This window comes from Asterias amurensis, chromosome 6 (genome assembly GCF_032118995.1).
Source record: "Asterias amurensis chromosome 6, ASM3211899v1".
NCBI lineage: Eukaryota > Metazoa > Echinodermata > Asteroidea > Forcipulatida > Asteriidae > Asterias > Asterias amurensis.
In genome coordinates this window covers 8,580,431-8,592,549 of record NC_092653.1, presented here as the reverse complement: position 1 = coordinate 8,592,549, position 12,119 = coordinate 8,580,431, and the positions used below count along the sequence as shown (strand labels likewise).

Below are 12,119 nucleotides of genomic sequence, written 5' to 3'. Positions count from 1 at the left end.
ATTTTCCTTTAACTTTGCGAACTAACACGGTCGGCCATTTATGGGAGTCAACAATTTGACTCCCATAAATGGCCGACCGTGTTAGTCAAGGAGGTAAAAGGAAAACCACACAATTTCGAGTGATACTTGTGTGGAGCAATACATTCTACTTTTAAATCATCTTTCTAATCAATCATATGCATTTTATAACAAACGGTTACAAACGCTTTTCAAAGACCAACCCGACCGATCCAAGGCAGCGTGTTCCTTTAAGGCTATACACTTGGTTACATTTTAGAGCAGAGAGGGCAGCCCCACCATTTCAGTGATGCAGTACTGGAGTCCCGGCCTGCTCTCAAATCTGTTTTGCGGTGGACTTGGACTTAGACAGGCCTGAAATTACAGAGAGGCCACGGAGGCTAGAGCCTCTGTTTTCCTGGTCTTGGCCTTAGTGCCAAAGTTTGGCACAACAGACTTTTCGATGGAAGCGCCTTTAGAAAATGAATATGCCTTGCCCTGTCAAACTCACTTGACTAAGTTGACTAGGGCTTGGACATAATATGTACTATCTGGACCTGGATCAGGCTTAAGGTTCAGTCCCACTGCAGCGATAACGAAAACGATAACGATCATGACGCAAAGAGAACGCATTCCATTGGTTGAATGCGTATTCTGCATACGCACAAGCGTGGGATTCGGCCTTTAGGCTTGAATCTGTTCTTGGACAGGAACTTGTTCTTGGACTGGAATTGTTCTTGGACTTGAACTTGGTACATGTATGTCTGGACTAGGACTCCGACTGTGGAAATGTGGACCCAATTTGAGCTTCTCTGGACTTCTGCTGAGAAGGACTCAACCTAAACACTGCACTCAACTGGTTGATCCGTGGCAGAGTGGACCAAGTCTGTTACATAACGATTTGTAACAAGCTGTTATACATCCACCATGAAGCTCAACCCTCAAGTAGCAACAGACTCATCTTAAAGCCTAATCCATTGTAATCCAACAGATTATCTCCTGAAATTCATCCGTCGAATCTAGCGTATCCTTCCTCAGCTATCATCACACGCTGCTATTTCCTTTGCAAAACTCAACACACTCTCCTTATCCTGGCGTTGCCTCAGTGACTCGGCCAGGTAACGCTTCCTGCGATTGATCTTATAGATCCTGATTCTCTCTGCCTCTTGGGTCGGGTCCGAGCAAACATTGTCCCATCTCAGGCTCTCGTTTATCTTCTCTGCAACCTCGCTGGCGTCGGACTCAAACGAGGACTGCGAGGCCTTGGTTTTGATGGATTCAGAGCTTGATTTTTGCTGGTTGTCAGTGTTACTAGTTCTCCCGCGAAGGCCTATCACAGGTGCCGAGGTGGAGCCGTTGTTGGTGACATTCGTCTGGCTGTTTTTGGCACTTGATTTCACAGTTCTTTGTTCTGCGGAGAGGTTGGAATGCTTCTTGGCTTGTCGTTTAGCTGTATTTGAAATGAGAGGGGATGTAAAAGGAGGTCAGTACTCAACAAGGTAGACTAAGAGCTTTAACCAGTCCTACATGTACATAATCAGGGCTCCAAGTTTGGGTGACAAATCCACAAGACTGTAGCTCAAAACTGTTACTGGACAAGAGAAATTGTTACAAGACCGGAATAAAAAAAATGAGAAATGATAAGTGTATGGTTTGAGGGGTACAATGAAACATGCCTTGAAAATACCCCAATGAAAGTTTCACAACACTTTGATTGTTGTGAAAAGTTCTTCAATTTGGTAAATAATCCTAGGAACTTTACAAAACGCATCAAGGTAATGACTGAAGTACCCACAGCTCAATGACCTGTGAATTTGCTCTGTAAGCGGTCATGGCAATCTCCATTGATGATTGGAGAGTACTTTAAAAACAGGACAATATCTCGGAGCATCACATTACAATCAGCAGCAAGGCACACCATAAGAATACCCCGTAGAAAATGCTGGATGTGCTCTATAACCATGATGTTTTATCATTCAGTAGGCCTACATGTATGTTGTGGATAACAAAATCAAGATAGCACATTTTTCTTTCAAGCACATTTTCTTGTCTTTCAAACAGAAATGTTGTCCTACATGTCATGGCTTTATAAATCTTTACAGACTGAGAAAAATGTTGCCTTCATATAAAACTTGAAATCATAATAATTGATTCCACAAAAAGATAATATAACATTCCAATCAATGCATACCACCTTAGTGGAAGTCCCAACAGTTTGGGTGTTGATTTAAAACCATAAACTGATGTCGGATTTTGTTGCAGTGTGGAAGTGTCCAAGTAAGCCCCTCAATGGAGTTATGCAACAGTTTAGCACAGTATTCTAAAGTTTTGCAGTCATGTGTCAGGTTGAGTATTATAACACACCTCTTGCTTTGTCTGTATTCTTGTTGGCTGAAACACAGTCACGTGGGATGAACTAATATAGTCTAGTGATCGCAACTGAGCGAGCACTAGTCTTTGAAAAAAAGTGCCCGGTTAGAGCGCCCTCTCTTGACTTGAACCGTGAACAACTACAAAACTTCCTTTCTTTTCCAGACTTCTGTTCTTTTTTTCACATTTAAGACCGAGCTGTGTTATAAAACACATATTGACTGGCATAATTCGGTAACTAGCGTACGTCTATTCCCCCTCGGGCCTGTGAGTGACCAGAAGAGGGGCCTATTTCCCTCGGCCTTCAGCCTTGGGAAATAGGTCGCTCTTTTGGTCACTCAAAGTCCCTCGGGGGAATAGATGTACACTAGTTATCTCATTGCCAGTCAGTATGTGTATACTAGGGTAGCTTGAGTACAAGTATTAGGGTGGCCAAATAGAACTCGAGTATGAATACTTGGTAACTGAGTACGTGTGTCGAATAGTACTCGAGTATGAATACTTGGTTCACTGAGTGCGAGTGTCAAATAGTACTCGAGTATGAATACTTAGTTCACTGAGTACGAGTTTCAGAGTACTGAGCATGCTGACATCCTTCAGTCAGGTATCGAGTATTGTTGAGTACTAGGGTAGCTGAGTAGTACTTGTTAAGTGACAAGGGTTGAGTACTAGGGTGGCTGAGTATACTTGAGTACAAGTACTAGGGTGTCTGAGTACATGTAGTATGAATACTAGGTTCACTGAGTACTGAGTATTCTGACATCCTTCACTCAGGTATCGAGTATTGTTGAGTACTAGGGTAGCTGAGTAGTACTTGTTAAGTGACAAGGTTGGCTGAGTAGTACTTTAAGAGTATAAGTGCTAGGGTCTCTGAGTGCGAGTACTTCATAAAAGAAAATACAACAAAGGTATTCAAACAGTTATTGTTTCTTATACTAATTTCAAGACAACTATGAGTGCTCATTAGGACAACTATCTTTAAAACATGAATACATTACAACTTCAATTCTACCTTTTCTACGAGCTTTCACGTATTCCTTGCATAAATTTTGCATGTAGGAAAGTGGAAAGTATAAAGTGGTTTTTGACCATGAGCACTAAATATCAGAGTCTGAGTATTGCGTACGAGACTTTTGAGTACAGACTATTTTTCTGTCGAGTATCGAGTCCGGTGGCCGGATATGAGCACCGAACTCAAGCTCTGGTACTTCTGTTCAGCAGAGTGTGGGTTCGAATCCCTGTCGTGAAACTTGTGTCCCTAAGCAAGAACTATAATTGCTTCTCTCCACCCAGGGGTAAATTGGTAATGTATGTGAGGGCTGAGATGGTTCTTGTGATTGATTTAGCCGAGTAGCGCGTGCACTACAAAGCAAAATCAATCACAAGAACCACATTATTTTGTTGCACAGGCTGTATACCGGTACTCCCCAGGGAGCTGAGATGGTTTGAGGAATGAATTATGGCCCGGTGACCGGGGGTAATAATGTTGGAAGTGCTTTGAGATGCCCTTTGGGTGTGAAAAGCGCTACATAAAAGCTGGTTATTACTTAGTCTTATGGACTTTGAGTAAGAGTGTTTTGTGAGCAAGTTTGAGTACCATCAAAACGGTACTTTAGTAGTACTTGAATAATCAAGTAAAAGTACTAAAATCACTTAGTATCATTGTGCCTAGTAAGTATCCTACATTTTGTACCTACTGACTAATCCTTCATGTTCCTTTAAAAGACAAATCTAGAAAGCAACAACCATCAATCTAATTGAATGACAGAGCAATCATTCTGTATAGTCTACAAGTCGTCACCCGGGGAATGAGTGCAATCAAACAGAAAACAAAACTACCTACACTGTCTGGGAGAGGGGTCAGGTCGCACCCTCTCTGGTACCACCCTAGGGGAGATGTGTTCTAGCTTCGGCAGGTGGAAAGGCTTGGCTGCTCCTGTGCCAGCAGACCTCCTTGGCCTCCTCGATGAACGTGAAACTATGCTGGTCATAGTGGCAACTACTCAATAATAAAAAATACGCCACACACACAAAAACTCATGGTATGACTCTCATGCTTTGTAGGTAGAAACCTGAGATACAAATTCCCACTGTGTGATTACACACAGCGAACGATTTCCCTTGTATAGCAGAGCAGAATGCTAACAAGTTGCTACTCAAAAATCACCAGTTGCTGCTCAATGTTAGCATCCTCTGTGCACAAAGTCTGTTCCGTAAAAAATATTTTGCTATGCAAAAGTGCTGGATGACATCTTTCCCTGTGATTACACGGTAATGATATTTGTGTTCAACACACTGTTCTTCCAGTACAAATATTATCCTGTTGAGTGTCAATATTTAAGTAGCACTTGAGAGAATGGCAGCATCGTTGACAGAAAACGTAATAATTGTTTCTCAACTGTGCACTTTCTGCTGTTTGGCGACACTAAACTCCATGATTGCACTTTCAAATCCCTGCGGTAACAGTTTAACTTTTCACCTTGATCTCTTTGTTGCTGACATCCATTGCTGTCAGTATTTTTCCTCCAAACGAAAACAAAGTTAAATTTCAACGGTGAAGCAAACAAATTCCTTGTTCAGACGAAGCATCTTGACCCACTAACCTCCGATACAAAGTCTGATTTTTGTTAAAGAGAGGCGTTCCATCGTAATTGAGTCCAGCTGTCATGCAATCATTCAAACTCCAAAACCATATCTTGGTAATCTGGTTTTATCACTAAGCGTGTTAATGTTCAACACATTAGTATTTCAAGAGCAAACATCGATAATTGTAATCATCATAGATTGAAATGGTCTGCTGTGTTTCTACTTTCTGTCATCTGAAACAATCAAATGTCCCCTACGGACTGCAAATTAATCAGTTTAAAATAATTGTTCAACATAATTATAAGTGAAGTGTCACCAGAAAAGAGGTCAATCTCTCTCTTGTTTTCCTCGTTAGCTTTACTTTACAACAGACTATTTACAGATGCGGTTTTCTGTTTATGACTAGCTGTAATACTGTATCCAACTGACAAATTAATTGTCTCAAACTACATTGTACATCCAGAAAGAAAATTTTGCCAAAAGATCTTCAGTTTTTCCAATCCAATGATGAGCGACGTCCTTGCTCCGCAGAGATGACCACTTCAAAGTTCAATTGCTGCTGTCTTTCCTTGACCTCAATGATGGGTCTTTTCACTTGTGTAGTGCCTCACTCCATCCATGGTTTAAAACTTGAGTCGAACAACTTCTTCACCATCCACAGGTACAAGTACTCACATACAATGACAGCACTTGCTCAAAAAGATTTCCCTTCAAAACTTTTACCTTTACAGCGTCTTTACAGCGTCTTTTATCTTTTAACTTTCAGTGCCCAGGGGCAGGCAAAACAGGTAACCTGCCAGAGATTGCTTCCTGTGCAAAGATTCGCCACAGGGCACCAATCGACCAATTTGTGAACTCCAAAACCGTCAATACCTCCCCACGATTGTCTGAAGAAAGTGGCTGGCAAACAAAAGCTAACGGTATCGTTTATGGCAGCCACATAGAGGGGAGGGATTCATTGACCAAAGTGTTATGCAACTTCAATTTAAGCTGATTATAAACCTACTGTGCTATGGTTTCCTAGGGAGATGAAGGGGGGGGGGGTCATTCAAAGTGTACTGAGCGCCCTGAAAGGCACAATGCTATCGATCCTCCGTGGAGTGCCCTTGTACACTTGTACAAGAGCAAAGTGTGAAATATTTAATGACCGAATGGTCATTATAACATTTACCCGCGCAGTCTGTGCCTTTCGGAGGCGATCGATATTATACCAAGAGCTAAAAGCAAGCATGATAAAGTATACATGTTCATGCATCACATGTGTGCACAGCAAAAAGTAAAAACAAATTCAGACTTCAGCACTTAGAAAGTTGATTGCTGACACACGAATCAAAACAATTTTTTTAATTTGTTTTATCAAGAGTTTTTGCCGATTTTTTTTTGCATGAAAATACATTGAAAATAAATAGCCTTGGTTGTTAAGGTTCAATTGTTAAAACATAGTCGCCGATATCACAATACAAAATCAGGAAAAGAGATATCTGTATCCATTATCCAATATTCACAGACTTGCCCAGTCCCTCCGGGTCAGTCAATGTTGCACCCTCTATTGGGCTTTTTTTTTTTTGGAGGAACCACAACATTTCTGTTGAATGACAAAATTAAATCCAATCATGGGGCACATGGCTGGCTTCCCAGTCAACTTACCGCGACGGTGATGTAAAACTAACTAAGTAACAGGCCAAAAGAGAAGTCATGGACAACTTTCGCACAGCCATGGTAACTTAACAGGGCCGGAAAAAGGCTTAATTTACAGAAATTAGCGAGACCAATCAAGACCAGAGTACATTGTACAAATAGGTGGCAACGGAATCGTTAATTGAGATTGAGACTAAAAATACACAAATTTAATGTGATGTAGAAGAAACGTCGAGTTAACCCAACGGTTCTTTTCAGAACCACCCCAACTCATTTAGAGATTGTTATTACATGGTGTTACCGCAAACTCTTCTATATCTTATCTCCACCATGCAAAGTTTCAAATCCTACTTAGAAGAAACCAGACAATCACTAGTACTGTCCTTGAATAAGTAGGATTACACAGAATACATTACATACTACCCTGATGTGAGATAGGTGTGAGGATTACTGAAGGACTAGGATTAAGGGCAGCAGCCTGTTCATCCTTGTCCTATGAGAGCAGATAATCCCTTTAGCTTGATAACAGTGGGTATGTTCAGACAGCGTACTAACTTAGACCCGAACCGGTCTAACTTTTACGAGCAGCGGGGGGTGGTCGTAAAAATAAAACCCCCTTGCGTTCAGACAGCACAGAGTTAAACCCGATCCGGTTTATCTTCGGTTTTAAGAGGTCAAAGTAGACGCGACCCCAATGCTCTAACATCCGGTTTTATTCATCAGATTCATGCACCGAGTATGCCAAGATACTGAGTGCCCCATGCCCTGGATGATCATCAGGGCATAATTATTGGATACAAATGGCCAAATCGAACGCGGTAACAGTTTTACCGTTGGGAGGATATGGGCACTTAAAACAAACATGAACACGACTCGAATTTTTTTTTTTTAAACAAACAAAATATTGATACAAACCGCCGAGAAAACTCACCAAAATATTGTCCATATTCCATGAAACAGAACACGTTTCATTTGTGCGTTTTGTTTTATACCACTGTTTCTGATTTAATAAATACTTTTAGTTTGTACTTCAATCGATTGGAAGCTGCGATCTCTCAAAAGCTAGTGCCGCGATTTTTATTCCGATTCGTTCATAAACTACACACGTGCAAGTTACGTAAATACATGTACTTCGCAGTATTTTCCCAACTTTCCAACAACAACGAGGTGATATTGCTGGCGTAGGGAATTTCCCCTACACACAGCCTCGCGCCCACTGCAGTTCATTCTCCTAGATTGGCAGTACAGCACGCTAGTAACGGTGACGGCAATAGAAAGGCACATCCACGGGATCGGTGATGGATAACTATGGGATATCAGAGAGTGATCACTATGGGATGGCACCGCTGTACATGTGAGAAGCATTAAAAAATACGCTTCTTCGCTGCGCTCGTAGTATACGCATGAAAAACAGTTTCAATTTATTATAGGACACTCAACAAAAAAAGCTTGGAAAATATAATTTTGTTTCAGAATTTAATAAATCATGTGCGTGGGCCTGTGTTAAACTGCATACACCGATCGAGAGGGTTTCGCCAACTCGGTAAGCGGCAAGAAAGTAATATAAATACTTGGTGCTTTTCAGCATCAGAGGCAACAGAAACCGTATACAAGCACTCCGGGTCCCGGGCGTGTGCATTGAACCACACAATGGGTCGTCCGTTGTGAGTTAAAACCGGATGTCATTCTGTCCACACGCAGTGTTAAAAGATAAACCCGAACCGGTTTAGACTTAGACCGCCTCGCTGGACGGTTTAAGTTTTGGGGTTTAAACCCGATCCGGTCTAACTTTATTTGCGTTCACACGCACAAAAGTTGAACCCGAACCGGTCTAAGTGGACTTAGACCAACTTTAGTACGGCGTGTGAACGACCTCAGTTTGCAAACTTCCTAATCTGATCTTAGTTGAGAGCAAAAAACCACACAGCACACTTCTTAATTGTCAATCATTGTTAAGATTACAAGAATTAAGATAAATAAAAAGATCAAGTTGATTATCTTTAACCTTTCAAGGTAAACAGTGATTTCTGAAAACAGTATGGTGTGTAAATGATGTCCAATGTTCTTGTTTGAAATTCTCTGAAAAATAATGCAATACACTTACAAATTGTCCAGTGCTTTTGAGTAATGTAATGTTTATCAATGTCATAATATACAGTATGCCTATAAAATGAGAAAAAAATAATCATACGTACAAATTTCGACATAAATTCAAAGAACTTGCAAATTCAGGCATTGCATGTTTTATCCATTATTAACAAATACCTTGGACGGTTTCAAGTCTCTGATTGGTCAAAACCCGGTCACGGGTGGGAGTGTTAACGGTTGGAAAATAGCGAATAAGTGGCCCCTAAATTGGCATACATTGTGTAAACCTTGCGCGTTGCACTGTATCGCATGCTTATTTTTCCATATAAGTTTCATTGCAACTTCGCGCACTTGCGCGTACGCGCGCTGAAAATGTATCAATTTTGAGTGCGCGCGTGTAACACGTGCGCGCATATAAACTCAGTTGTCCATATATGGTCTTGTTTACAGCATGGACGCTGAGCTCATGCGCGTGTTTTAATGCACAAAGAACAGCTATCGTCCAATCATTTGCCTCCTTTGACCCCAGTGAAGGCACTGAACAGACCATTATTTAAAAGAGTCACTGGTCTCAAAGATCAGTAATGTGATTAATGCACGAAAGAGATGGGAACCATGCAAGTATCGCCGAGAAAAAAGTCAAAAAAATTCGCAAAAAAATGTATTTATTAATGGGAATAACAGTGTTCGGACAACGTCTTCACTGCATGGTAATGACCTTGGTTGGTGGCTAGACTGTAAACGGACCACAGCGCCAGCCACAACCTGGTCATTACCACGCAGTAAAGACCGGGTCCTTCCCTAATTATAAGCTCTAGAATCCAGCAGAATACAAAGAGGAAAAAGGTTTGGAAATCAGGGAATTATACACAATAGCCCCCCTGAAGAAAAAAAATAGAGGGCGCTTTCAAGTTGTTCAGGGTGTTACAAAATAGAGTTTGGACCAAGTAAGTGCTGGTGCCTAGCATCTTCTAAAATTGTCATTGGTTGTGGATGCATTCAATTTAAGTTGGGTAAACCAAAACAATCTTGGTCATGAATTCTGGACATTGTGCAATTCTCATGCACTCAACTGGGAACATTAATCTTTGAGAGGGCAAAGACAATTTTATTTTTAAAAAGGGCACTTCCATTGGAAATCATTAAAATCTACATGGTAAAAAAATGGCTGGAACGTGTTACTGTTAGTTCGTACTTAGTAAAAAGAAAACCACGCAATTTCGAGGCAAATTTGTGTGGATCATTACAAGTATTCTACTCTTAAAACGTCTTTCTAACCATGCATTTTATAACAAACGGTTACAAACACTTTTCAAAGACCAACTCGACCGATCCAAGGCAATGTGTTCCTTTAACATCACCCAAAATAGCCTTGTTAATCATGATCACAAACCCTGTTCAACAGTGAGTACTGAGCAGTACAACGGTTACAAATTATCACAGTATCGAAATCATTCCATTTCCATTATGACTGCAATCAGTCACTCCAAGCAACAATATAATATTTAATTAGGACATTATACTACTTGCTGTTCAGGCCCACTGCACATTTTGTCGCTCATTGCCATGACAAAAAAATATGAAGTATTGTACTCTAGACGTAACGAGTCAGATCCACACGCACCATTTAAAAGAGACTTGTTGGCTTGGTTGAGGTGAGCTAAATGATCAACAGCCCTGAAATTACACGCAGGCTGGACGCAGAGGCTATGGCTTCGTTGCCTTGGTGCCCCTCAAAAGTATCCCAAAGATGAAAAATTCCAACCTTTCTTTATTCCTAGAACTATGAGGTTCATTCCGCTATCTTTTCCATGTGGAGACAATATTAGCAGAACGAACCTCATAGTTCCAGGAGTAAACCTTTCTGAGGTGTCTGACTCCGAGTGAGGTAGTGAAAAAGCAGCATTTGACACCATAAATAGTGGCAGTATCTCAAGGCAGTAAAATAATTTCTCAAATAGAAAGTTAGAAACCCACGTTTTTACACCCAAAAAACATCGGCTGCGTCGTGATGCTCATTATACGCAAGCGAGACGAGTAGTCTTTGGGTCAATGTGGTACTCTTTGCTCACACTGCCATCACAGCAGAACGTGAATCAGCAACAAGTACTAAGTAGCACAGACAGAGTAAAACTACACACTTAAAAAGCAAAAATTTTGCGCTCTCGATGCGAGGGTCAAACAACTTGTCTGGGGGACAACTCGACAGTCTTAATTACAACTCAACAAGCTGCCAGCTCAACAAGCCACCATTGACGCATCAGTGAGACAACTCAACTGAATGCCAAGACAAGTTGACAGGTGAATGATCTACTGTATGTGCGCCTACTGACATCACTTTAGCATGTTTAGTCTGATCAAAAGTCAACTTGTCTAATGTATACGCTTGGAGCTCGTAACACCTGTCGAGTTGTCTGACCGATCGAGTTTTCAGACGCGTCGACCCTTTTTCTCTAATATTTTAAAATACCTAACTTCTACTACTCCTCATTGGACAGAGTGAAAATGGCCTTACGTCCTCACTTAAGGATTCTGCCGAGTAGGCCCTATCAACGTAAACATAAACGAGTAAAACAAATTTATATAAATTTTTAATAAATATTGAATATTATTTATAACTAATGAAATGACCGTTAAAAATTAAAGTTAACCAATCCCTATATTAGCGTATTTATTCACCTATTTTAGTTTTTTTTTTTTTTATGAATTAATATTTAATGAATGAATGATTCGTAATCGTATGATATGAATGCTGCTACTAGTAACTAGGCCTATAAATAATAAAAAATTAGATGACATTTATTATTTAATAATTTATAATTATATAACTATAATAAGGGGACATTTAATGATTAATATTATAACATATAAATCAAAAGAAAATGAGAAAGCATTATTTTGAAAACATTTGAGCATCCGGTAATGCTTACCAAAATCGAGGGCACTGTCCGAGTTCGTTTCGTCGGGGCTCGAGGACTTGAACCCCGGCATGAGAAGTTTACCAGGCACCCGCTTACGTTCAACTTCTCGGTCTTTATGTTTGGTCTTTCTTCGTTTCTTCGACGGCTTCTTCTGCTTTTCTCCGGATAGTTTCCTTCCTGAAGAGTGCTTCTCGTCCATATTGAGTTCATACACTTGGTTTCGAAATGAATGACAGTGGATGTAAAGGTTGGGAAAATAGATAAATCAACAGCATAAAACTGTCAAAGTTTGTAGACTTTGAAACTATAGAGATTCCGTTAAGTGATGTGAAATGTGACCTCATTTGACCTTTGAACGGAAGCGGCCGATGAACTGCTGACCCAGTGAGGTAGAGTCTCTCATCACACGCTAAAAATATAATCCACTTTTCTCTTGAAAAAATAATTTTAGTTCCATTTTAAACAACTCTTTGTAATAAAATTATCTAGTGAAACTGTTCTTGTCCAGTAACACAGGAT

At 40.5% G+C, this 12,119-nt stretch overlaps 1 protein-coding gene across 2 annotated transcripts; it reads right to left on the bottom strand.

The window, feature by feature from the left end:
* Positions 1-184: 184 nt before the first annotated feature.
* Positions 185-11,916, bottom strand: LOC139939134 (uncharacterized). Of its 2 annotated transcripts, none has more exons than XM_071934881.1 (2): positions 11,610-11,916; positions 185-1,447 (listed from the first exon to the last, which is right to left on the bottom strand). In XM_071934881.1, the coding sequence occupies exons 1-2, from the start codon at positions 11,797-11,799 to the stop codon at positions 1,032-1,034; spliced, it is 606 nt and encodes a 201-aa protein (XP_071790982.1). In that variant the 5' UTR covers positions 11,800-11,916; the 3' UTR covers positions 185-1,031. The 2 variants fall into 2 exon arrangements, with proteins under 2 accessions (XP_071790982.1, XP_071790983.1); XM_071934882.1 differs by lacking the exon at positions 11,610-11,916 and adding an exon at positions 4,211-5,605.
* Positions 11,917-12,119: the final 203 nt, after the last annotated feature.